At 40.5% G+C, this 27,813-nt stretch overlaps 1 protein-coding gene across 2 annotated transcripts; it reads left to right on the top strand.

Annotated features, from left to right (window-relative positions):
• The first annotated feature begins 676 nt into the window (after window positions 1-676).
• Window positions 677-21,273, top strand: TBC1D7 (TBC1 domain family member 7). Of its 2 annotated transcripts, none has more exons than XM_082044978.1 (9): window positions 677-747; window positions 2,465-2,639; window positions 3,077-3,197; window positions 4,545-4,625; window positions 7,844-8,031; window positions 10,323-10,460; window positions 12,145-12,290; window positions 20,031-20,160; window positions 20,991-21,273. In XM_082044978.1, exons 3-9 carry the CDS (start codon window positions 3,086-3,088, stop codon window positions 21,075-21,077), a joined length of 882 nt encoding a protein of 293 aa, XP_081901104.1. In that variant the 5' UTR covers window positions 677-747; window positions 2,465-2,639; window positions 3,077-3,085; the 3' UTR covers window positions 21,078-21,273. The 2 variants fall into 2 exon arrangements, with proteins under 2 accessions (XP_081901104.1, XP_081901103.1); XM_082044977.1 differs by having other exon boundaries at window positions 3,074-3,197.
• Window positions 21,274-27,813: the final 6,540 nt, after the last annotated feature.

Here is a 27,813-nt window from a genome sequence, read left to right as displayed (position 1 = left end):
CATTAAAGGAGTTATTCCTTTATTGACAAGCATTATCAGTGGGTCTTGCACAGAACTGTACTTTTTGGATGACTGCTCCATATAATTCCATACTGGGCACAGCTGGTTCTGCTGTAACACCCAGACCTCTGGTTGTCACCTTGAGACAGGGGTATGAGAGATGCTGTCATTTTCCTCTGGCAGGCCTCAGTACAGAATCATAGAATGTCCTGAGTTGGAAGGGACCCACAAGGATCATGGAGTCCAGCTCCTGTCCCTGCACAGGACAACCCCACAGTTCACACCATGTGTCTGAGGGCGTTGTCCAGTCTCTTCTTGCACACTGTCAGGCTTGGGGCCGTGACACCTCCCTGGGGAGCCTGTTCCAGTGCTCCACCACCCTCTGGGAGAAGAGCCTTTTCCTCATGTCCAGCCTAAACCTCCCCTGGCACATCTTCCTGACATTCCCTCGGGTTCTGTCAATGGTCGCTAAAGAAACCAGCGCCTGTCCCTCCTCCTCCCCTTGTGAGGAAGCTGTAGCCCCATGAGGTCTCCCCTCAGTCTCCTCCAGGCTGAACAAACCCAGTGAGTTTAGCCGCTCCCAAAACTGCCTCATGAAACGCGGAGGAAGAACGAGCGACAGCGCGCTCTGAGAGATGCGGGACAGCCCTCCCCAACACTCCGCCTCCACAGCCGCCGGGGCGGGACGCAGCCCGCGCATGCGCCCCCGCCGCTCTCATGTCCTCGCCATGGCCGGGCCAGCCTGCTGTAGGTGCTGGGGGGCGGTGGTGGGGTGGTGTCTGTCACCGGCTCCGCTCGCATCCCTTTCCCAAGCCCCTGCCCATTCCCAGGGCCCCGCGGTCGCCTTCGCTCCCGGGATGGCGGTGGCGCGGCCTCCTGGCTCTCCGCTGCTGTCTCTCCGCTACCCGCCACCCCGTCTCGCCGCCCTGACCACCCCCCCGCGGGGGCTCCAGCGGGACCCTCAGCCCCGCAGGGTGTGTGTGGGGCCCTGTCTGCCCCGCCTTGCCCACAGGAGCGGGATTCCCCTGTGTGTGTGTGTGTGTGTGGGGAGAAGGGCAGCCGCCAGCTGGCGGTGTGATTCCCGGGGCGGGGAGCGATCCGGTGCCCGGGTGTATCCGGGTTTATCCGGGTGTGGCCGCTGTGCAGGCCGAGGGGGTGGGGGCGTTAGGCCAGGGCGGTGCTGCGCGGCCTGCGGAGGCCGGGCCTAGAGCTGAGCTTAGTCTGTGCGCGGGAGGGGCCTGCTGTAAATTGGCGGAAGCGTATTTGCATCGTGTCTGCCTCTCTACTAAGTATTGTACATATCATTGCTGATATTAAAATCACCTGGCATGAGAGTTAATAATATGATGAAAAGTGCCGTTAAGACCAAAAATGCATTAATTTTTCAAATCATGATGAGTTAATTGTACTTTTCCATACAGAATGCTTGAAGTGAGCTGGCTGGGGATTTATTTTACCCCTTCCTTTTTCCAGTGTGTTGACAGTATGTGTGAATATTGCAGCAGTGGTTGCCTAACGTGAAAATATATATCCTAAATTTGGAGGGAGAGAGGAAACAGTGTTCCTTCTCTTTTCCACTGAGAAAATATACTGCTGGTATACTGATAGTTTAAAATTATTAATATAGCATTCATTTCTTACAGATTGTACTGTTATTTTTCAAATGGTATTTATTGTTTCTCTTCTGTGACTTTACTGTCAGCTTTCCACAAGTGGTACGGGCTGTTTTCTATGCAGTATGTATTCATATTTATAAAATTTCAAGTATTTTAAGTGTAGTTGAGTGCCTATAGCATCATAAATCTGCTTTTAGATGTGGCTGCAACGTGAGTAGTAAACCCTAAAATACACAATACATGAACATCACAGTCATTTTCATAAGGATATTGCACACCTGGAATGTCTTGCAAGTAATACAAATGTTTTTTCTGTGTTTTTGAGATAGTTTTTGACCTATCTCAGAAAGCATTAATTCAGTCCTTTGCTGGTTTACATTTTTCTGTCTGGTCTTGGCCCTGCTCCTACAAAGCACTATAAATTGACTTAATTTGAAAGGCAAATAAGCCTAGTGGATATACAAATTTAAATTGTGCATTTTTTTGCAAAATGGCCTTTGTTTATAGCTGCAAATGCTTTGCTCCTTTGGTTCAGCAAGGAACAGAAGAATTTAACTAGAAAAGCTTTTCAATGCATCATTCACCTGTTGTTTCTCACTCAAATTACTTTTCTCCAAATTTTGCTGCTTTCGCTGGGCATGAAAGTTAAGATTATATTTAGTCCTTTGAGTTACAAACCAGAACTTTCTCATATTTGCAGACCTGCAGAGTAGACAGAATTGATATTTAGAAGGTTGAACTGAATTGAAATGTCAGTTACATTTGTTCTGAAACATAGAGTACTCACCGCAGTGTACCATTGTTTCCAGTATAGGGATGAGGTATTCATTTTTTTTTTTTTTTTTTAGTACTGGACTAAAAAGCTTAAGACTGTGGCTGTTATAGCACCTGATAAAAATGTGAACTTCTAATTCAAATCTACAACTTAAGAACAAGCCTACATACCTAGCCATATTCTTTCTCGTAACCTCTGTGCTACTGAGGCCAACATTGGCTTGTCCTTGCTTCTGGTTGCCTTGACTGGTGAGTATGAAACCTCGTGAATTTACTTATCTGTGTAACAGATAGGGTAGGGTTTCTGTACCCAAAATTTTGTCAGACTCTTAACTGTATTTTTTGTATTGGTTTTGAAATCACATAAAAGACTAAGTGTCTCTCCAGCATTTTTGGGAAACTTTTTAAAAAATAGTATAATTTATTTCAGGATTAACTTTTTTTTTTTTCTTTTAATCCCTGTTTTTCATTTGGAACTTGGATAACTTTAGACCTTGTTTAGACTCAGTTATTTTTATGATGGCCTGTGTTAGCATATGATAAAATCTTGGAAGATTTTAATATTTTGTAGGGTTTATTAATACTATAGAGACATATGCAATTGACTGGTGTGCAAAAGTACTTGACCTTAACACAGTAGAATGTATTCTTGTAAGTCTTAAGGAGAATTACTGTTTCTCCAGAAGGAATCAATCATGGCTGACGACTCTCAGAGAAACTTCCGCTCAGTGTATTATGAAAAAGTGGGGTTTCGTGGAGTTGAAGAAAAGAAGTCACTGGAAATTCTGTTAAAAGATGACCGATTGGGCAAGTTGATTTCACTGTTTCTTCTATTACTTTGGTCATTTGAGGCTGGGAAGGGAATAATAGAAGGTGTTTAGCTGCTGTGCTTAGTATTCATTTAAGTTATGCATCTTTTACCACTGATCTCTGAGTTATTACTAGCAGTCCTTTGAGTTTCAAAGATCTGAAAAACTGAAAACTATTAAAAGATTTGTCTGCTTGCTTCTTTTTTTTTCTTCTGTCATTCTTTGTGCCCAAGAACCTTAAAGTTTTTTAATGAAAGCTGTTATAATCTGAAAATATATAATCTCATGCTGTTAATTCCATCTAACCTCAGAACAATTTTGTTAATGCTGTTGGTCCCTGAGGAGTGCCACATGTCTAACAACAGAAAGAGGAATCTTGTCCCTTTAACAAAGCCCTTAATTGTTTTGACATAGCAGCACGATTTACAAAATGTGTATAGAAATGATACAGTTTATACCTGGTGAATTCTAGTGTAGTTTTATTTTAAATCAAGCCAATGTATATATTTTTCAAAGTTGTTGCAGTTTACAGGGCACGTTCTATTCTCAGTTGAAGTATTGGAAGTGTTGGTTGAGAATATATGGTGAAAGTGGGGATTTTGATCTGTGGCTAAGGATTTGTCATACTCAGGTAGATCAGAGACTCAAACCTATTGTTGAGGGTTTTGATTGCGGGGTGACAATAAAACTGTGGCAGATGTATTGCTAACCCCGTCTCCCCCCTCTACCCCCATCAGACCCTCCCTCTCCCCACTTCCCACTAAGGACAGGTGATCTAGAGGGAAAGAAGGACAGAGAGAAGAGAGTTGGAAAAATTAAAGATGTTTTACTAATGCTACTAATAAGAGTAGGGAAAATAATACAAAATATACAAAACCAATCTTGAAAGTCTCAGCAACTGCAGAGCCGGCAACCAAAGTCCTGGATTGGACTCTGCAGCCAACCGGAGCTGGATTCATTCTGTCACTAGGCCTCAGTTTGCAGGGACAACTCTCAAGGTCCTCTCCTAATGTTGGCCATAAGCAAAAGGGACAAGATCCTCGTGATCTCCCACTTTTATATGAAGTATTCACGTGAATGGGATGTTATACTCCATTGTTCAGTTCCTTGGTCACCTGTTTCTCGTTGCCCCTCTTGCGAGATGTCCATCCATCCTTATGAATAACCTTGCTGTGTTTACCAAAACGTGTATCTGGTTCTCCAGGAAAATGCAGCTAATATGAAGGTTTTAGCTGACAGGCAAAATTCACTAAAAGAGAAACTTGGTTTTTAACAAAACCAGGACACCTATTTATAATTATATTTAAATTTACCTTATTTTTTTTTTTCTCTTATTTCCCTACAGATATTGAGAAGCTTTGCACATTTAGTCAAAGGTTTCCTCTCCCATCCATGTATCGTATACTGGTGTGGAAAGTGCTTTTAGGTATGAAATATAACATCTGTGATCCTCTGTAGAAATTGGTATGTAGGAAGGTGGATATTTTCTGGTGTTTGGTGTGTGGGTGTGGTTTTGTTGTTGTTGTTTAGAGAGTTAATGACATGGATTATTCTGTGCTACCTTGCCTACTGGTACATATTTAGCCTATTTTTGTATCCACCTAGGATGCACAATGGCAATTATAAAACAATATTCCATGCACAGTTTTTGAGAATTTTTGCTGAAGTGTACCTGGAAGAGTGCATTTCTATATTTAACTTTGTAACGCTATGCAAGTATATTTATAAAATGGATTCGAAAGGTGGATTCTAGTAAGTCACTGATAACCTGAAAATATGCTTAGTTTTTTTCTTAAAATAACAGGCAATTAACTTGAAGTAAAGCTGTGCTTAAACTCAAAAAGCTAGGCAAGGTATGGAATGGATGTCTATTCTAAAGGGAAACTTTGTGTTCTCTAAAATCTTGTTTTCTTCTGGTTTTACTTCTGGTCAAGTGTGTTGGGTGTGCTGGATGTGAGGTCATGTCAGTTAGAGACAGGAGGGGCTGTGGAAGGTCCAGGAGTTCTGACCCTTAAGAGGTATCTGGAGCTTCCGTTAGAGTTGCAGCCTAGAAACGCTGCCAGATTGAGTGTCAGAATATGTGGTACAGATCCTGTATATATCTCTTATATGCAGATTTTGGCATGTGATTCAGAGTCAGGAAGATTTGACTCCAGCCTCAGAATGAGTATTTTACAAAACAGTCTTTCTCTGGTTTAGGATGTTTATTTATGCTAGGCGGTGCCATGATCTTGAACACCGTTCAAGTAACTGTCTTCTGTTTCCCTTCTTGGTCTCCGCTGTGTGGAGTTTGAAATAATGTATTGGAAAGGTTTCACTGAGTTTTAAACAATCCGTGTTGGTTTTTTTTTTTCCTTCTTTTTTTCCCCCCCTCCAATTTTCTACAATTTAAAGATTGTGGCTTCGTATTCCTGATTATTTGGATTTGTAAGCCATTTTTGGGGAGAGGTAGTAAATGAACAGTGTGCAAGATCTAGTTCTAAAACTTGAAGTTCTTGGCACTGATCATTGAACAAACAGAATAATCCTACTTGATAAAAGCCTCTGCTGTTTGAGTACTAATTTTAGCATTAAAAAGATCTTTGTACCCTGGGCCCTAGTGAAGTAGTCAGCATCCTTTAAAATATTAGTAGTAGGAAATGTAGTGTAGGAGGTTTAGGCAAGTGACTCAGTACAAGACTTTTAAGCTAAAATTATAATAGCAAAATACAGTCTCTTGGCAAACTTGTAGCTCACTGCAGAGACAGTGGTCTGTCTTTGATTGTTTTAGATATGATGATTTGTGAATCATATGATAACAGAAAACACCTTCTGAGTTAACTGCGTGGAAAACTATATTGATTTTTTTAATGGAGTTTGTATTTTAAACCTAGAGTGATGTATTTCAAATATGCATACTATTTTTCTGTATACTCCTTGGGTAAACAGAGGTACAAGGAGTTTTGTTGTGCTGCATCTCAGCGTTAGAAAAGCTGGTATTCAGAAGGGCAGTGCAAAATATCTCTCCCTAAATGACTGGACTAACAGCCCAGTCCATTTCTGGTGAGAGGTGTTACATCTTTTCTAAATAATGTTAATAGTTTAACAAAAGGGATTCCGTCTTATTAGCAAAGTTGTCTCAGACACATACCAAGGCTCGATGCTGTTCCAGGTTACACGGTATGTCAGTGATGTCTCTGTTAACTTCCTGTGCAAGTATGATGGTTTCTAGACATCCCTGTGTTGTTTAAGCTTCTTTTCTGTCTGCCTAAGGTAGTCTTCTGTATTTGAGGAAAGCAGTTGGCAGTATGTACATACAAAGACATGATGCTGACTCTGTTTTTGCATAACGTGAAAGATATCTTGCTCTGTCACACCTTTTGAAATGCAGACAGGTTTGCAGTTGGAAAATAAAAGATAATTTTCTGTCTGATGTGCTTGTTACTAAAACTGAGCCATTTCATGGTTTAACACTTGGCAGGAATATTTTTTTCTTTAAATGAGAGAGAAAAGCAGCAGGTAGCCTGTTTCAGAACTGATTTTTGAAGAATACTTTGTTCTCATGGGTTTCTACAACAAGAAAAATTCTGCTCTGCTAGTGATATGGAAGTGGCTTTTTTTGCTTTGGTTTATATAAGATCTTATTTCTGTTGAATCCTGTTTTGTTGTTAACATCAGTGCACAGCAAGATTGCGTCTAGAGTGAGGGAATGATTGAGTAAAATGTTGAGTGTCTCTTACGGAGATTGTAAACAGTTTAATTTTCTCTGCCTATCTACTTAGGTACTTTTTTTTTTCTTTTTAATTTTTTATCCTAGGAAGCTAGAAAAAATACTTGCGTTGTGCTGAGAAAGTAAAAAACATTGCCTTGCAAAGTGTATGGGTGGTATTCTTAAGTTTTAATCTGTAACTTATTCAGCCTCTGATTGATTTTGTTTCTGAATGTTGTTTTAGAGAAGATTAATCTGTGATACAGTGAGTAAAAATTTTCTAGCAGGTATCTAAGAGTTCATTAAATAATACTGGAATGTATGGTATCTTTGCTTTAATTAATTGCATGTATATACTCTCTGGTCATCTCAGAGCAAGTATAGAATTTCAGAATGTGAACAGCTAATGTGTATAAAAATCATTCTCCATCCACTTTGTTTTCAAAATAAATGGAAGCTGGGCGCAAATATACAACTAGTACTGTATTAATAGGTAGCTATAAACAAGTAAGATTCACAATTTAAAAATGAGGAAGATTTGTTGGAAAGGGAGAATCAACCAGTTAAATTATACTTCATCTATCCCAACAGTGACATTTCTTACTGGCACACTGGTGTGGTATACAATAGAGTCAGCTTTCATTTGCTGAAAACCTTGTAGAAGAGCTTGAGAAACAGTAGTCTTAAGGATAGATTTTGCCCATGATCAGCTAACATATTACATCTGTTTTTATACACATAATGCTAAAGTGCTTTGCTGGTCCATTGACTTCCAATTTTGTAGAATTTTGTGCATTACTTGAGCATGTTTATAAACTAACTGGAGTGCCGGGTCCTACACTTCTGAAGACTGAAGTTGTAGTAGAAACTAAATTTAGGCAGATCTATTGGAAAGGAAATTTGAGTGCTTTGTTTTTTCTCTTTACAGTTGCTTATTTTTTTTTCTTTATTTTTAGGAATTATTCCTCCCCACCATGAATCTCATGCTTTGGTGATGAAGTACCGGAAGGAGCAATACTGGGATATACATCATGCTCTTCGTGTAATTCGTTTTATTAATGATTCTACCCCACAGGTAGATGTTTTCCTCCGCATACATCAGCTGGAATCAGGAAAATTGCCTCGAAACTTGGCTTTTCCATTGGTCAGTTGTCATTTTAAGTCTTTTAAATGCAGTATTTTGTTTAACTTCAAACTATAAGTCTGTGAGGAACTGACCTGCAAGTAGCCCCACAAATGCATGTAGGTAGACAAAGTGAGATGAATGGAAAACGGAGAAGTACTAGTATAAAATAAGGTATTGTAGTCGAAGTGCTTTTCTCTTTTTCTTCCCTTGAGTACTTACGTAATATTTTATGCCATAAAATCTCTTCTGTGTATTTTGCCTGCTAGGCTTCAAGCCTGTTGTACTCTAGTACATTTCAGTTTTCTTTATAGCACTGAAATGAAAATGACGTAATCAGAGCTCGTAGATTCTTAAATGTCTTGGAACAGGGATAATTTAGAGCCAGTACAAGCAGTGATTTATTGCAAATTATGTCATCTATTTACAGTATTTGCTTTTAAATCTAGACTTTAATGTACTGACATCCTTTTTCTGTTAGTCTGAACTGATCCAGGCTTTTATCAGGTAGTGCGTCTACTCTGTAGTTTACAGTGTACTCATGTATGGGTATCACGATGAAAACAATGTGTGGATCTTACCTATAAGCCTCTACGAAAGAGGAGGTGATGAAAGTAGCCATGGGACTTTCTGAAGTGGATTTTATCCTGTATTTAATGTTAATTTATCCTTGTTCACTGTAGCCCAACTTATTTTGTTATTTTTTCTTCTGTAATAACAAAATTTGACATTAGAACTTAAAAAGTTTAAAAAATAAATCAAGGTTAAAATTAACAAGGAAAATCCAGTACTACTTTGGACTGGATGATTATGTACAGCATTCTTTTGTCGGAGGAGGGGGAGAGTGTTTTTGTGCCCTCATCTTTGCCTAGGAATGTGGCCATCCTTACCCTGGACATTTCCTATAGAGAAACTTCCTTGATCTTGGCATGTGATGCAGTGGGCTGAAAATTTATCCCTTTTAGAGTGGTATTGCTTTCCGAGCAAGTGTTTTGTCAGTGCATCCCAGAGCACTAGCTGCTCTCAGTACTGTGATGGGGTTTCATAGAGGTGGTATTTAGCAGATGGACAGTATATTAGTCCTGTGACTTACATTTGTTTTGCTGCAGAAAGCATTTGTTGTCTTTACACCAGCCTGTTTTCAGTTCAGTAACTGTCCCCTGAAACTTGTAAGAGGTTACTGCTTGACAGTAATGCAGATTTTTTTTTTTTTTTTTTTTTTTATTGTGGAGGTAGAGGGAATGTAAAGTTGATGTTGGATTGGTCTCAACATTTTAAAATGTTTGAGTCACAAATGACAGAAGTCTGCTAAGTATGTTGTATGCATCTGAAAGCAGAGTTTGAGCAGGCATCTGCGTGTATTGCCACAGTCCATGTAGTAGAGGCATATCCCGGTAGTATGTAGACTGTCCACACATTTTGCATGAGTTGTAATCTGTGCAAGAGCCTGTGATACTATAGTGTACTGCTGCTGATGGTTACAGTAGATCAGACTGTGGATACATACCTGGCTTGTTCCCCTGCCTCTTAATGTAGCCAGTACTGCCTGTGTAAGGAAGACTGTAAGAAACGGGGCAAATGTAGAGGCTTTCCTTGTGCATGCTCCCAGTTTAGACGCTTCCTGAGCTAGCTGTTGGCATGAGGTTGAGCTGGTTTAGAGTTTGCCTCCATCTACCCTATGTGCAGTCATACCTTTCACTGTGGTTCAGGCATGCTCATACTTCTGTTAGGGAAGTATATCCTCAGGAGAAGAGATGATGGCATGCCCATCGCATGTTTCTGGTGGGTAATAAGATACTCACTACCTGGAAAAAAATATTTATTTGGAGGATGTTTATCTCAAATGAGATGATTTTCTGTATGTTGAAGGTAGGCATACAGCTCACGACCACATTATTTTTTTTTTCGGTAATTGTAACATCCTTGATGAAGGTGTGTGAGGGGCCTGTTTGGCCTTTATCAAGGAACAGGATGACAATTTCTGCTCCTAGGCAGTATAAAAATGTGGGGCATAGAAGTAGGATTATCACTGCCTTGTTAGGGTGTAATATCTCATTTGAGAACATTTGACAACTTTAAACCATATATATGTTTCAGCTCTAAAAGCAAGACAAGTCTTATTTGTTCTGATTTAATAGGTATCTGTCACCATAATGCAGCTGGTGCCCGATGTTCTATTTATGATGTCAGAACAGCTCTTTGTGTACGCTGATTCCAGTTTGTTTTCCCACATAGCAGGGAAAAGGAATATAAGATGTAAATTAAATCAGGTAGTCAAATACTACTTCACTGTTTTTGGCTTTGTTTTCTAGGAACCTGAAGATGAAGTGTTTCTTGCTATTGCTAAAGCAATGGAAGAAATGGTGGAGGACCCTATAGAATGCTATTGGCTTGTCAGTTGCTTTGTGAATCAGCTGAACAGCAAGCACAAAGATTCATTACAACAACTGGTAAGGAAAAACCCCTTCTTTGTTGTTGTTGTGAGGAGAGCCAGTCATGGAAAGCACTAATATACGGAGACAACTGGAGCATCGGAGGTGACACCCTTGGATTCTGTTCCACCAACTATTTTGAGGAAAAAGGGAGGAGTGCTTTTTGTCTTGTGATTGTGCTGTCCTGTAGGACACTTTATCTAACAAAACTTTAGAAATTGTTTTTGTTTGCTACATGAGAGTTTTAAATTACATCTTATTTTCTTTTTAGGTTAGCTAAAGCTTGCAATGTATCTATTTGAATTATATTTCTCACAAGTTGGTCACTTAAGTATTTTCTTTATTTTAAACAATTAGAAATGTCACAAAGTTAAGAACATCTTGATGTATGTCTCCTACTTTTTAGGCTGCATCTCTGGCATCCATATGCTGCTCGTTGAACGACAGACAAAGCACAATTGTTTTGCTTTATAAATGGAACAGGGTACTGCATCTTCAGAAAAACAGTGTGTTGCAAATTAAGTTACAGTAAAAAGTAGAATAGAGTTCTTTTGGCACTGATAATTTAAATAGTCTCATAGAATATTAATTTTTAATTTCTGTCTTACTAGTTTATAAAATTAAAACTTGATTGTGAGGAAAATGCATACTTAGAAAAATTACAAAAGCTTTTTTAATCCTTCAAAGTGTTAACAGATAAGAAACTTTTAGTTAAAAATAAAAGTATCAGAAGCACTAGCATTCACTGAATGAAAATTTGTTGCAGACAATTATGCATGTCCTTTGTTTTTTATTCTTTTGGAACTAAGAAGTACTTTTAAGCCCACCTGCTGTTGCTGGAGGTGATACATCCAACTATGCTGATTTATATAATTCCTTTCGAAGGACAGGAGCTCTTCTAAAGAAAGTATGTGCTCTCACTACACAGAGAGTGCCAAGCATCTCCCTCAGAGGTTTTTGTTTCAGTATGAACGTTGTACCAAGGCTCTGGATGTTAGAATATGGACAAAGGAAGTATTTTCCCTCTTTGACAGCTGGAATCATTTGCTGTTTGCCTAATTATGACAAATAGCATGAAGGTACTCCTGAATTTATGAACATGTGTATGGTGTTACATTAGAATTTAAATGAAAGGAGAATTACCCACATTTTTATGTGGATAATTGCACACACATTTATGCTTCTAAATATTTTTGATTTTTAAACAAGAAATCAATGTCCAGCTTTTTATATGTTGAACAAGAATTGATTTTCTGGGTTTTGCTGCATTGTGTGTAGATTTTTTTTTTTTTTTTTTTTTTTGATGTATGGTAAGGCGATTAGTTTTGAGGTGAATGAAACTCAATTTTACTCCTGGAGGTAACAGTAATTAGTGCACATTGAATCTCTGCATTGCTTTAAGCTCTTAAACACCTCCTTGCATTAGGGAATACTGCGTATTTTGGAAATTCTGCTAGTGGTCAGCAGTTTAAGGAACCGGAGATTATTTGTTTACTTAAGTACTTAGGTAGGTAATTGCAAAAATCAGCAACACTTGTATTTTGGAACATGGTGTTTTTAATTAAATCAGTGCAATTTCATTATTTTAACATGTTACTTTATGCTGATCAAATTTTTGAGACATTTCTTGTCTTCCAGTGTGCATTAACTATGGAGGGTACTATGATGTGAGTGATCTAAAATTTTCCAATTCCTTTCTCAGCCGAAAATGCTGGAGCAGTATTTGAACATAGAAGATAACAGACTCCTGATGCATCTGAAAGCATGTGCTGCAATGAGCAAACTCCCTTATGATCTTTGGTTTAAAAAGTGCTTTGCAGGCTGTTTACCCGAGTCCAGTTTACAGAGGCAAGTTCTCTTATTTAATTTTAGCCTTATGTCATCACTAGGAGGCAAAGAACTTCTGTTTATCTGTAAGATGCTAGAGTTAACTTCATTGTTGACTCGGAAATGATAAAATTGGATTCGATTCTACTTGTTACTGTTGCAAGGTAATCTCTGTGTGGTTATTTCTCACATTGCAATTAAAAAAGAATGGAGTTAAATATAGCGGCTGATTGTGTTAGACGCTTAATGCCTCTTAGGATTTAAAACTCTAAATCCCCACTTAGTGATAGATAGCTGAATGGTAGTCAGTTTTCAGGCTTTTTAACCAAAATCCTTGCTTAGGGATTGTATTGTCACTAGATGAAAAACATTTTGGGAATGTGTACTGGTTTTGGCTGGAATAGAGTTCATTTTCTTCATAGTAGCTAGTGTGGGGCTATGTTTTGGATCTGTGCTGGAAACAGTGTTGATAACACAGGGATGTTTTAGTTACCACAGAACAGGGCTTACACAGAGCCAGGGCCTTTTCTGCTCTTCACCCCAGCCCACTAGTGAGGAGGCTGGGGGTGCACAAGAGGTTGGGAGGGGACACAGCTGGGACAGCTGACCCCAACTGACCAAAGGGATATTCCAGACCATATGATGTCATGCTCAGCAATTAAACAGAGGTGGAGGTTGGGGGCAGAGTAGGGGGGCCTGCTCAGGAACTCACTTGGTTGGTGGTGAGCAATTGTTTTTTATTTGCATCACTTTCCTTTCTTTGGTTTTATTTTCCTCGCTCTTTGTTATTTCTTTCATCTTTTCCTTATTTCTTTTAATTATTAAACTGTTTTTATCTTAGCCCATGAGTTTCTTTCTCGCTTTTATCCTTCCAGTTCTTTCTCTGTCCTATGGGGTGTGGGGATTGAGTGAGTGGCTGTGTGGTGCTCAGTTTTTGGCTGGGGTTAAACCATGACAGAATGTTTATTTTTAAAAGTAGTAGGGCAGTTTGAATGTTACAAAGTTAATGAAATAGTGCATGATATCAGGATTCTACAGCTAGAAATAGCTTTTCCAGCTTTTAAAAGGGGAAAATTCTTGTACGTGGTGCTTCACTGGAGGGTTTTTGAAATGAAGCTTGTGTGATTTCTCTAGTTCTGCTGCCTGAGAACTCTTGGAAAGCAGAAAGTTCAAACTAGATGTAGAGAAGCATATCCTTTTTGCTTTAACAAGTTGCTCATAGCTGGGCAGAACGTGCCACAAAGAAAACAATCTTTTTGTTTTCAGCTCTCTGGTAACTTTGAGAACAAGGTTCAAGGAAAGTTTTACTCCACCATCTCCAGGACTTCAGTGGCTAGTATAACAACCTAGTGTGGAAACAAAGAGCTTCGTAAAATGCTGTTTAGAAAATGCTTTATGATTGTAAGGTTAGTCATAGTCTGATTAATGATGCAGCCTTGCATGTTTATCTAGGACTTCATCTTTCATGAAGGAAAGTGGGAAATAACTGCTTTCAAAAATGTTCGATTTGCCCTTAAGAAAAAATGAGGGTTTTGAGGAACAAGCTGTAAGATTAGAAACCATACTCTCTAGTCTTGTTGTACCACCATGGTACCTCTGAGGTTTTGTATGTTTTAATGTCGACGAGGAATATACCTGAGAGAAAAAAAATTTTCAACCAAAACTAAACGATTTGGTAGTAGACCTTTAGGTGTTACACTTCATGCAGCATGGTAATTATTACATCGCAAGTTTTTCTTATGAAGAGCTTATAAGACTCCAAAATAGTCATTTCTGTGTAGTGGTTGTGCATGATGTGGTGGTTAAAAGCTTTTAATAATTTTATGGCTACAGAAATTATGTAGGCATGTAGAAAATGTTTGTTACATCCTTAATAACAATTGAACACGTATGGTTTGCCTGCTTCTCTGTGTCACATTTGCATTAAGTTACTTTCAGCCGATAATGATTGACCTTATTTCATTGTGCTTTTTTTCCATAAAACTTGATGTCTTAAAACTGATGTCAGTAGAAGTGACTGCTCTAGCTGGGACTTGCTAGTCTCCTCTTTGCATGTCTTCTAGGAGATATTTTTATTTAGAGCTTATGTGATTCAGTTTTGCTACAAGGTCCTACAGCTGAGAACTAGAGCTGAAAGAGGAATTTGCATCAGACCAGTTTTACTCTTGGAAGATTCACTCAGGGTTTTTTAAATTTCTGTTGAAAAACCGAACATTTTATGGAACTGTGCCATCTTGATAGAGTAAAAGAAAAAAATGTAGATGAAGAATTTTTATTTAATATTTAAGCTTGTCAGAATTTTAGTTTCGAACTTTTACAGTTTTGGATCAGTTCATTTATATAAAATATTTTGTCCAGTTACTATACTGTTTAGCATTATACTGTTTCACCTTACTGGAATACAATATTTTGATGGCCTGATTTTTTAAATTTTTTTCTCCCTGGAGAAGGTCAAAACACTGACTTTTTGTATCACTCTGGAGTAAAAACAAATTTCACGTGTTCGTACTTCTAGTGGCACAGCAATCCCTTTTCCCAACGATTCTTGTGGGAACATGATAAAAGTGCACTTTTTCTTGCCAGTTTAGGTTTCTGAATTATTCAGTTGTAATCATAATGGCCTCATTTGCTAAGGAAATAGCATACTTCATGGGTAGCATGTGACAGATGAACTTAATTAATGCTTGGAGATTCAGTTTGGATTAGAATCTAGAATCACGAATGCTTATCTGAAATGTGTCCAGATGGCAGTGTTGGAACTTGTGAGAAATGAAAACAGGTCTTCTCCAATTCTCCTGTGAGTTCTACTTACTTTTTTTTTGGCAAGTGAGAGATTATCTGAGCTCAGTCTTTTATGATTTAATTTAACTTATGATTTAGCACGGTATTTCTTAGAGATCTTAGGTATTTCTATAAATTGTAGTCTTCTCTGCCAGGCAGCTAAATCTAAATTTCATGGTTTTCTTTTTTTCTCTGAGGTGTACAAGATTTGTATATGCTCTTCAGAAATTTTATCCAGTAATGGTGACATGAGGTTACATACCAGCTTTAGTCCTGACATGCATTGTCATTCAGTATAAATACTGTTTTATAGCACACTTCTCCTAGTTATACCATAGGTAGGATTTATGCATCAGTTTATTCATTTTCCAAGTCCATTTGAATTATAGGCAGGTTTCACGTAGAAGCTTTTCCTTTGAGCTTATGCAGCATCTTTGCTTGCCCTAATACACTTGACGTACTATGCGACAAACTTCTTAACAAACTTCTTAAGGTGGCACATTGATAAAGGAGAGGAGCAGACTGGCCATTTCGAAGGTGCTGTGTCCTCAGGGCTCTGTATCCCACCTGGACAGGATGAGAGGAAATGACCTCAGGTTGTACCAGGGAAGGTTCAGATTGGTTATTAGGAAAAAGTTTCTGCACACAAAGGGTTGTCAGGCATTGGAACAGGCTGCCCAGGGAAGTGGTGGAGTCACCATCCCTGGAGGTGTTTAAAAGACATGTAGATGAGGCTCTTAGGGACATGGTTTAGTGCTAGAGTTAGGTTATGGTTGGACTCAATGATCCTAAGGGTCCCTTCCAACCAAAATAATTCTCTGAATCTGTGAATATACATGGAGTACTTCCTGGAACACAAACCAGCCTGTAGCATAGGCTTGAGCCGGGCAGAAAGACTTAACTTTTCTCCAAGACGGGGAGTACTGGATCACACCTTTGTTTTTATGCTCACCATTGCCCTATTCGCTCAAATTCTCCAACAGCATATCTGGCTATCTGTTCAGTAAGCCCCATGCATGGGAAACTTTCAAATGGTGCTGTGTGGGCCCGCAGCCAGCCAGCTGCTAAAGGTCTGTGTCCCCTTTGTGGCTTCAGCTCTACAGGCCAAATGGTTCTTTGGCTGCCAGTTTATTCCAGCTCTGTCACCCCAGATGATCCAGCTACAAGAGAAGTAGTGCAGCTTTGCAGATATGATTGTGAATAAGCCAGCCATTTTTTATGGCCTGATGCTGCCAATCATGTATCATGCCCCTGGCTAACATTTTTTGCATTCTGCACTGAAGAACTGGGATTAGCATGGCTGTAATAGCTGATGGGGTGGTGTTAGGTTATTAGCCCCTGGTAGCTTGTTTGTGGCGAAGTGGTTGGTAGTTCTGAAATCTTATGGTTGCCTTTCACAGTGACACTACCTCATGTATTAATATATGGCTTCTGTAGTTTTACATCTGTCGTCTCCATGTCCTGCATAAATTACATCTAGTGATAATAAGTCATTTGTTAGTAGCCACAACAGAAATATGAAAAAGACCTTAAGTTTACTGTGGAGTGGGAAAGCATAATAATGTGCATATGGGCTACTATTATTCTATAGATAAACTTAAAGTCTGTTTGCCTTTGTCTAAATAATTGAGCTGCTTCCAAACTCTGGAGACAGACAGGCACAAGATCATGTCATAACATCAGGATGAGATAGTTGGCAAGCCTCATTGTGTCCCTCTGTGTGCAGTTACCATTGAAAGGACACCCAGAAGTGTGTCAGGCAGAGAAGCCAACATTGATTCTCTTTAAACATCTCTGGCCTGGATGACTGGAGAAGCACACCCAAGGAATAAGGTTGGGTGCGCTTACCCTGCAGCCTAGGGGGAAGAATTGAGATTAATGACAGTATTTCAGAAGAAGAAGGAGCAGCAGTGATGTGATGCTTTTTGTATACTACTGCACTGTAGTGGTTGAAGAACCTCAGGAACTGCCTTGAGAACACCATGCCTGCACACATTATCAATAGACACACAATGTATGAAGGTGTCTATATTAAAATAGAATCATCAAAGGAAGTGTTTCCTTGAAACTGCTGTGGGTTTTTTCTATTCTAAGTAGACACTTTTCTGACACAGTTTGTGTTGCTATTCCTGGCTCTCATGGCATAGACAAGGTGCTGACTGAGGGTCAGTTTATCAGAGTGTCAACACAGTCATTGCCCTGTTGCTGTGGCTGGTGGAGTTGGATTGAGAGTAACAATAGCTGGAAATGTTACGGGCGATAATACTGCAGCAGACACAGCTGGTTAGTGCCGACATCTCATCCACTTCGCTATGCACCCCCTTCCAAAATTTGTTAGGCACTGCTGATTTAGATACTGCATCTGTTTTGCCATTGTTAAAAAACATTTGTTCTGGAATCAGACTAAATAATGCAGGAAAACATTGGAGTGTTTTCTGAGCATGAAATGTAACCCAGTGTAATGTAATTATGGAGACAGAAGTCTGGAGACTTGGAGGCAAACCGATGAAAGATGGCTGGGTGTTTTATGTTTCATTAGTTTGTATTTGAATTAACATGAGCTTTAATATGAACTTTAAAAGTCTATTCCTGTTTCTGAGGTGGGCCACTCTCTGTTATTCATAATTACAGTTCTGATGCCCATGGAACACACTGGGAGTGGTTCTTGGGTTCTAAACAGATGGGTTTGTGAAGGAAAATGTATTAGAAGTAAACAGGCATGACCTGGACAGTGTGGAACAGGGGTATGGTCTCAGTTTTCTCATAGCCTTGTTTAAATCTTCTAGACCTGACTTCAGCGTCAATGTGGTGTTTACCGTGATCACTTGTCCAGGGATGCTTGATCCACAAAAGCAGCATGAAAATTTTCATCTTGGATTGTTTATTGTTCCTGTCCATATGGGAATTATATTCATTTTTAATCATAGCAAGACAGGGAATTAAAATGAAATTGCAAAGGGCAAAGAAATTGGCGGTGCCTTTTTTTCCAATCTGTCCATGTGAGTTTTTTGTTGGATTCCATCTATTTAAGAGTAGTCCTGAGGATATCACATATTCCACATACTCTTTTCCTCATTTCTCCATTATAAGTTAAATTCTAGTCTGATTTTTTTGATGAATGGAGAGGCTCTGAAAATAGTATCAAGAGAGTTATGCGAATAGATGGGTAAGAAACTGATGAAGAATTTATTTGAGTCACAGTGTGAAAAATAAGCGCTGTGTGGGGGCACATTGGGAGTTACAGAAGTTTTTCACAAAGAATCACAGTAACGTTAAGGTTGGCAGGGACCTCTAGAGATCATCTGGTCCCACCAACCTCCCTGCTGAAGCAGGGCCACTTAGAGCTGGTTGCCCAGGACCATGTCCAGGTGGCTTTTGCATTTCTCCAAGGATGGAGACTCCACCACCTCTCTGGGAAACCTGTGCCAGTGCTTCGTCACCCTCACTGTGAAAACATGTGTCCTGATGTTCAGAGGGAACCTTCTGTGTTCCAGTTTGTGCCCATTTCTTCTGGTCCTGCCTCTGGGCACCACTGTAAACAGCCAGGCTCTGTCTCCTTTGCACTCTCCCTTCAGGTATTTATGGACATTGGCAGATCACCCTGAACCTTCTCTTCTCCAGGCTGAACAGTCCCAGCTCTCTCAGCCATTCCTTGTAGGAGAGATGCTCCAGTCCCTTAGTCATCTTCATGGCTCTTTGTTAGACTATCACTGCTTAGCTGCTTCTTGTTGAAAAGTATGAAACCCACTCTTCGCTCAGCTGTTAGAGTTCATGTTATGTCTGTATTGTGTTCTCCTGGTACTCCAGGCTGAAGGACAAGTCCTTCTGAGAAGGTCACATATAAATTGAATTGTCTTTGGAAGAAGAGCACCCAGAGATCCAAGTTTGTAGATGGGCTGTGGAAGATGTTTTCCAGTTGGTGGTGGTGTATTCGGAGATGATGGGGGATAGTAGGTGATCTTTGTCCCCATGTTTTTGTTTGGAGGAGAAACACTTATTATAGAAAAAAGTGCCCAGAAGGAACAAGAACAGCAATCCTCAGAAAGTCTTTCTGACACAGCTCTTAAAATTCAAGAGCTAAAAATAATGCAAACCCATAAAAGCTGCCATCTGACAGATGGTTTCACACTGGTTTTGGATAATCCTTCATCCCCTTGAGTTGGGCCTGAGATAATGCTGCTGGCTGAAGGATGACTTCTTATTGTTCCAGGCTGGTTTAGTAGAACAGATCTCCTAATATTCATTGAAGTTCTGTTGTTGAAGTACTTGCTGCTTGTGGAGAACTGTCCTTCAGGTTTTATTAAAACTGCAAGGTCCAGATACACTTTCATACGAGTGGTAGGGGTGCTTAGGTAATTCTGAGAGTGGGATGGATTGAAAGGCTTAATAGTTGTTCCTTGTATCTAATTTAAACATCATGGATTATATCCTGTGGATAAATTGTATTTGTATCTCATACAGCAATGATCTGGACTATTTAGCTTCTTGACATGTAGTAGTTCAGTATTACATCCTTTGGAATTTTCATCTACTTAACTGTTTGAAGAGTGTTGGAAAGTGTCTTTGTTAAGTGTGCTAATAAAATTTGGTTCCTTTTTTGTACTAGGAAAAATTCTTACTTTTACCATACACTGTAGAATAGTTGTCACAGTTCAGGCTATTGTAACAAGATTTGATTTCTGTATTTGAGCTTGTAAACAGTTCCATTTCTAAGCCAGAGCATACCATATCAATACATTACTGCTTGCCATCACTCTGCTCTGTATATATTTAGGAGCAGATAAAATGTCTTATTTACCCTGACCTGAATAATTCAATACATTGATGTTATTCATATATGTAATCGGGGGAAAAAGGGGATCGTACAAAGGCCATAGGCCATTCTAGCAGATAAATAAGCAGATAAGCACTACAACAATACTTAGGGTTTGTGTGGTTTTTTTTTTTTGTTTGTTTGTTTTTTTTTGTTTTTTTCTTTAGAGTTTGGGACAAAGTTATTAGTGGGTCCTGCAAGATTCTTGTTTTTGTTGCTGTGGAGATATTATTAACCTTTAAAATGAAGATAATAGCACTGAATACGGCAGAAAAGATTGCACAGTTTTTGGAAAATGTAAGTACTCTCTTGTGCTTTGCATTACTTTTTGTGGTGTATAAGCGTGTTACGGCCTATAAAGTCATTTGCCTGTTGCAAACATACCATAAGATATTATTACATGACTTACCGAGAATAGTCTAGTAGTACCAAGGTGAAGAGAGAATGCAGAGGGATGAGAATAAAAATTTTTTTGGTATCAGGAGGTAAGGCTTTTGTAGAAGGAAATTATTTTTTGGCTTTGGGGGAATGTGTCAGCTATGTTTGTACAGATTTGACAATATTCCTTGTGATACTAAAGTGTGTTTGTGTGAAAGTGCAGATGAGGTTAGGTTAGTTTTTCTGGAAGCTCCTTACAGGGTTGGTTGCTGGTACCTTTTTTGCTCCTTGCCTGAGTGTGAATCTATAAACTTAAGGTGTGTTTTTTTGTTGATGCAAGGATGGGATCATAAACCTGACCCTGAACTTTCCTTCTGTGAATAGTAATGAGTAATCAGGGTTGTAGGATCCCAATGTAATGTAGGTTAGTTAGATTGCATACTTTTGTAAGAGTGGATGGCCAGTGTAAGTTCTGCCTGATGTCCGATTAAAGATGTGTGAAGTGTGAGATGCCTGTGTAGGCCTCTTATCATTTTGTAAATAAAAACTTTTTGTCTAAAACCTGGATGCAATATGGCACGTGTAGGATGGAGGCATGGTGGGATGGTAGGGCAGGGGGATGCCATTCTAGATTAGTTGTCTTTTATGTAAAGAGATAAAATCTGAACTGGAAATGTAAAATCTTTATTTTAAACAAAACAGTCCAAATGAAGTACTCTGACAAGGCATCTTGACCTGATCTTTTGTAGATTCCTCAAGATAACACTGACGCTATTGTCAGCAAAGCTGTTGATTTGTGGCGCACACACTGTGGGACTCCAGCACACTCAGTGTGAGAACGTTCTTCGCTTATGACAGCTTGGGAAAAAACAGATGTTTGAAAAGACATTTTGCCAATCTTCCCCCATCCTAGTGTGATGGCCTTCATTTCCTTTTCTATGTAAATATACTATTAAAGCAGTTAATAGCATAGTGATCAATATGTAAATATTTTTCAATAAATACAGATGGAATGAAGATACCTTGTGGTGCTGTGATCATGTCCTGAGTGTTTCTTGGCCAACCAGCCAGTATTCTGATTGTGCAGTGTACTCTCTGGTTTTGGGTAAGTGAAACTTAACTCTTGAAGGAAGGTAAATAGGTTTCCTTGTAATTTAAAAATGGTTTTGTATGCCAGCCTATACTAACTAGTTACTACTCAGATGTGTTTTTAGGATGAGTTTGCTAAATGTTAGTCTGCTGGAACTCTTTGTTGAACAAGCATGCCTTTGCTGGAAATGTAAATGTACTCTATTAATACTGTACATTTTCAGGTAAGTGTTCTGGAAGAGGCCTCACAAGTTTGAGGTAGAGGACATCACAGTGACATGGGGCGATTTGCTTTTCTGAAGTGTCTTAAAATTATTTTTATCTGTCAGCCAGTCCTCTGTGGCTCTACCCCCTTCTTTGTACTTCATGGAAGATCCTCCAGAAAGGTGCATCTGTCCTATCCTACAATGTAACTTTGGACAGGTATGGAGAAAATCAGTGGGATGAGTCAATATAATTCAGAATTACAGGCCAGTAATTAATAATGCCTCTGTTGAATGTTTGACTCAGACACTATACAGAGAAGTTTTGCATCTTTACTACATTTATTTGCTGTGTCTCAAAGTTGTTGTAATTTGATTCTTGGTTAGATTTCAAGATAAACTGAATACAGAAATATAATTTGTGATGTAAGTAAAAGTAGAGTGATTAGCCATAGATAGAGGTTTGCTGGAGAACTAGTCTTTTTCTTGTAAAAGTGTAAAATTCTATTCCTACATCTTGCATAGCCCAGGGAATCACATATGAAAATGTGTTGTGTAGACCTTGCTTGACTTAAATTGATGCTTAGTATGCCAAATGCCAAGTACACTCATTGCTTTTGAAAGAATGTGTTTAGCTTGCACTGCAGCATAGTACAGACTTGAAAGGCTTTAGAAACTTAACTTTTAAACTAGGTGAGCTTTACTTCCCAACACATTAGCTGAGGAAGCATGCAGCTCGATTCTGGGTAGATATTTGTGCTGGATTCTGAGATGCTGCTGTTGGTGTTTCTGAAATGCCTGAGCTTACCCAGTTCAGAAAAAAACTTGTGTCTGCTTTGAAAGCCATTTCTGTGTCTGTGTTGTAGTGTAATCCATTTAGTTCACTTCAGATGGGAGATTGTTTCCCTAGTGCAGGTGTGAGAGCTGGGGGATGTGGGTAGGAAAGAGCACATACGTTCTGTGAATAACAGAACTGTGTTCTGTAACACGCGGTGCACAAGTTTTTCCAATAATGGCCACTGGTGCAGTTAGAGAGATTACCTATGTAAACATTTTTCTCTCAGGTTGTACACTTTATTCACAAAACCCCTGAAGTTAGGTATGCATTATTCAGGCCTTCACACTGTGGTCATTAAAAACCTGAGCGCTGATGGTACTGAAGGTGTTGAGCAGTTTCAGCCCTGAAAGGGAATCAATAACTCATATTCTGTGAAGAGAGATGCACTGAATCAGGATTAGAAGTGCCAGTTAGTGTTATTGCTTCCAGACTTGCCAGTGGGTGTTCCTGCAATTACTGTTTGACTGTTTAGTTTTTAAATTAAAGCCTTTCTCCATCAATAGGCAGGCCCTGGAGCTGCATGGATGAGAGGCAGAGATCTGCTTCCACAGAATCACAGAATGGTCAAGGTCAGCAGGGACCTCTGGAGGTCATCTGGTCCAACCAACGCCCTGCTTGAGCATGGGTCCCCTAGAGCCACTTGTCCAGGACCATGTCCAGGTGGCTGTTGAATGTCTACAAGGTGGATACTCCACCACCTCTCTGGGCAACCTCTGCTAGCGTTCGGTCACCTTCAGTGAAAAATCTTAGTGTTTCCACATAAGCAACAGCAACTGTACTTGAACATTTCAGTATATATGGGATGGATCCTCAAATACTGCTCCACTTTAATGTCAGCTGAAGTTTGTGAGGGGCTTTTTCAGTTTCACATACAAATAGGTGTGGGAGTGTTTCGTTAATGGAATGCATTATTTGTTCTGGGCTCTGCTGAAGGAGAGGAGTTCTCTAGAGAATGGATAGTGGTTTAACACCATGCTTCCTTCACTGATCTGGTAAGAGACATTTATACATATCTTGATGGAGCCATTTCCAAGCTTTCCATATGGATTTATGAGGGATACAGTTCATGAAGAAAACTTACAGAATTCCCAAAAGACTGAAAGTATGAATCTGGCTAACTTGCGCTGAGTTAACACTTGGTGATGTCTGCTCAGCTGAACATAATGCTTCAGCTTAGGACTGACTTCCCAAGAGAGCAGAACAGCAAAATGTGAGCTTCCACTGTCCCCAGCATGTGATGGTCAGAGAGAAGTTGAGGCACGATGCTTTTCGAGTCCCAACCTAGAGCAGAATCCACCATTTGGGAAGCCTTGTTCTGTGCCTCCAGCAATTGTGACCATCCTGCAGTTCAGCACAGGTGGGGAACAGTTGCTCTTTGGTCTCTCAAACTAAAACAACGCAATGTTTGTAGTGTCCAGCTGGGCACTTTTAGTGGGCAGTCCAACTTTGATCATCTACCTACTATGGACTGCTAGTTCCTTGCACAGATTGAAGTTGCACATAGTTGAGCCTCCTGCTGAAATCCCTGGCTAAGTAATGTGGGGAAAGAGTTAATTTTGCTATTTGTTTTGTTAGCTCCATGTCATTGCAGCCCGAGTGTGGTAACAAGTCATCTGATGGTTGTCTTTCCTGAGAAGCTTGAAAATGAGATATTTTGTCTTTATTTACGTTATTTGTCCTTGACTGGCCGAGTATATAACTGCTTGCTGCACGGTTGTTTATTCATATAGAAATAGCAGCTAAATTTGAGTTTGGTGTGGTATGTGTGGTGTGTTTTTTGTTTCGTTGTTGTTTTGTGGGTTTGTGTGTGTGTGTGTGTGTTGCTTTTTCCCCCCTTCTTTCCTTCTTTTTTCTGTATTTTTTTTTTCCCCTGGAGACAATAGAGACAGCAGTGAAACATTCACTTTGGAGGATGAAAGCTCCCCCTCACGCCTCCCCTTGCCAAATAGCTTTGTGGGCTTTGCAAAAAAGAAAAATAAGCTTAATTTGGTCCAGTTCTCCCCTCGAGCAGTACTTTCTCTCTCTCCAGAGGGGTTTAGAGCAATGCTGCATGTCTGTGCATGCACTGGTTCTTTTCCAGCTGACGTCCAAATGTGATGGAAACTCCAGATAAGAAAAGTAATGGCAGTTGTCAGAGGATGATGCTTGAAAAATGAGTGATTTGAACTCTAGTTAAGGGGCCTTAGAGTATGTAAAGAAAAGCAGGAGAGTATGGAGACAGAAGTGGCTGAAATACAGTAAATCAGAGACTGATAAGGAAAGTAGCAGTGATACAGAGCAGGTTTCTGTGGATATGAGATCAACTTCCATCACCCCACGGGACAACTTCAGTTGATGATGATGCCTTTCTGAGGACCAGAGCTCCTCACCACGCGGCACAAATGTACTGAAAGGCCAAGCTTTCGTTCATTCTGCCACCTGGAGAAGAATTTTGCAAGCAATTTTGTACAATTTGTAGGTAACGCTTGCTGGCGCGGCTGTAGGGAGGTGTTGCACCACCTGCATCTTGCCCTAACAGCTGTGGTGATATCTGTACACGCACCAGCAGCTGTCAGCTCACACTGCTTAGGAGTAGGGTGGCCGCTTTGTGCCACACAGACGAGCTTCCAGTGCCTTTGTGGGATTTGCTCAGTGGGGTCAGCATGTGTCTCTCTTCCACCCTCTCCCCACTCCCCTCAAAACAAAACAAAAAAAAAAAAAAAAAGAAAAATTAGGTGCCTTTTGGCCATTATTTTGAACTGGAGATCAGCTCTGGGGCATGTGCACATGTGTATGGATCTGGGTTTTACAGAATCACAGAATGTCAGGGATTGGAAGGGACCTCAAAAGATCATCCAGTCAAATCCCCCCACCAGAACAGGAACACCTAGATGAGGTTACACAGGGAGGTGTCCAGACAGGTTTTGAATGTTTCCAGAGAAGGAGACTCCACAACCCCCCTGGGCAGCCTGTTCCAGTGCTCTGTCACCCTCACTGTGAAGAAGTTTCATCTCAAATTTAAGTGGAACCTCCTGTGTTCCAGTTTGAACCCATTGCCCCTTGTCCTATCATTGGTTGTCACCAAGAAGAGCCTGGCTCCATCCTTCTGACACTCACCCTTTATATATTTGTAAACATTAATGAAGTCATCCCTGAGTCTCCTCCAAGCTAAAGAGACCCAGCTCCCTCAGCCTTTCCTCATAAGGGAGATGCTCCACTCCCTTCATCATCTTTGTTGCCCTGCGCTGGACCCTCTCCAGCAGTTCCCTGTCCTTCTTGAACTGAGGGGCCCAGAACTGGACACAGTATTCCACCTGTGGTCTCACCAGGCCAGAGTACATTTACATTCTAAGCTGGTTGTTAAACAGATACATTAACCCTGAGAGATATGAGATAGAGTATCTGTGTATGTAAAACTTTGACACTTATCAGATAGATGTTAGAATATAAATTGCTGTAGCTTATATCCCATTAACAGGGAACGTTACAGGAGAGCAACTGCAGAGTGCACCTGGCTGTCGGTTGTTCCTGTGGGCCTGATCGCCTAAGTTTTTCTGAGGTGGTTTGAAGCCACTGGTAAAGGTGGCACAAACACTCTTGCTGAGCTGCTCACCAGAGGCTGCCTGTTTAATAGAGAATTGATTTCCTTTTTTTCAGCCCTCCTCTTTGTTTCCTGCATAAAGGTGGCATTAGATTGCAGTTAGATTGCTAGTAATTACGTGGACTTCACTGAAGACATGAGTCTCGTTCCTTAGACCAGTTTTATGAAATGCCTCAGTTAAAACATAAAAACCCCACTATATAATACTGCTGCAGAAGCTGTAGCTAGTTGTGGGGGAAGGGGATCTATAATAAAAAAACTAGGATTTATTTTTTCATGTATTTATCCAGATCTCACTGGATAGTTACAAACTTGTTGGCTGATGGGATGGAAACACATACAAATGCACACAAAAAAAGATTGTAAGGAAGTCGGTGAATACTTAACCAAATGGAAACAAACAAAAAATTCCCAGTACCAGAGTTCTGAACATGTTGTATCTCTGCATCAGCAATGGAAAGGAGCAGAATCTGGTCAGTTAAGTCTACAGACCTTTCATTTCTGTGTAATTGGAAGTCTACGTGTCCATCAGGGGAAGGGAGCTGCTTCCATCTGCCAGTTACAGTGAGGATGCGAGTTGCCACTCGTTTATTTGGGTCAGAATTCTTGCACCATGATGAAAACTGAACAGCCTAAGCAGAGCTGCTACCTTGTGTCCTTTCTGCAGAAGGCTAGTGAGAGTGTTTGAAGGTACATGCATCTTCTTGTGAAGAAGGTTTTTCCTCCCTTTTTTCCACACACAGATGCTGCAGTATGTCACAACCTGCAATGCTGTGCAACCACTGAAGCTACTTAGGGAAAATTACAAAAAAAAGATGAAAAGGTGGCATGAAAGTAGCGGGAGGTGCAGGTGTGGCTCCTCTGCTGAGCAGCAGGAGCATTTATTGGTAAAAAGATGATGAAGGGAGTGGTGGAGCATCTCCCTTATGAGGAAAGGCTGAGGGAGCTGGGTCTCTTTAGTTTGGAGGAGACTGAGGGGTGACCTCATTCATGTTTACAGATATATAAAGGGTGAGTGTCACAAGGATGGAGCCAGGCTCTTCTCAGTGACAACCAATGGTAGGACAAGGGGTAATGGGCTCAAACTGGAACACAAGAGGTTCCACTTAAATTTGAGAAGAAACTTCTTCTCAGTGAGGGTGACAGAGCACTGGAACAGGCTGCCCAGGGGGGTTGTGGAGTCTCCTTCTCTGGAGACATTCAAAACCCACCTGGACACATTCCTGTGTAACCTCACCTAGGTGTTCCTGCTCCGGCAGGGGGATTGGACTGGATGATCTTTTGAGGTCCCTTCCAATCCCTAACATTCTGTGATACTACACAGCAGCATTTTCTGTAACCACAGGATGTTGCATATTGGACAAAGACTTGTGGACAGGGAAGGGAGAGTTGAGTTGGCAAACACTGCACATGGACTCTGGCAGCAGGCACTTGACAGAGTGTGCCCTGTACTGACAACACTGTGGGGAGAAGTGCTTTTTGGGGAGAGGGCGGTGTTTAGTGCAGACTGTTTTGTTCTTTATTATTCACCTGGTGTTGGGTCCAGCTTTAGCAGCTGAGTTAACCAGTCGTCTTCCTTCGCCCACCTTTGCTGAACCAGCTTGCAAGGGGCGGCATGGGCGGCTCAGCCGATGCAACGTCCCATTGAACTGCTCATCGATTGGTAAGGCTCACACTTGTGCTCTGCTCCCCGCTGAGGGGTGGGCACCCCATGGGCACGCACTGTGTCACCGCAGCTGCCAGGCTGCAGTGCTGGGCCGGGCTGCCAGCAGGAGGGCTGGTGCCCTCAACTACCTCAGTTTGTCACGTTACCATTCACTGGGACGCAGGGTGATAAAACACACAGGCACAGGAATGCTTGC

Source organism: Streptopelia decaocto, assembly GCF_964273445.1.
Source record: "Streptopelia decaocto genome assembly, chromosome: 2".
NCBI lineage: Eukaryota > Metazoa > Chordata > Aves > Columbiformes > Columbidae > Streptopelia > Streptopelia decaocto.
Note: the sequence above shows the minus strand (reverse complement) of the source record. Positions and strands in the feature narration are given on the sequence as shown.

Coding starts and splice junctions, on each gene's coding strand:
- TBC1D7 (XM_082044978.1), top strand. CDS start 3,086: ATGGCTGACGACTCTCAGAGAAACTTCCGCTCAGTGTATTATGAAAAA. Junction 10,461..12,144: donor AAGATTCATTACAACAACTG/GTAAGGAAAAAC, acceptor TTCCTTTCTCAG/CCGAAAATGCTGGAGCAGTA. Junction 12,291..20,030: donor CCCGAGTCCAGTTTACAGAG/GCAAGTTCTCTT, acceptor TTTTTTCTTTAG/AGTTTGGGACAAAGTTATTA.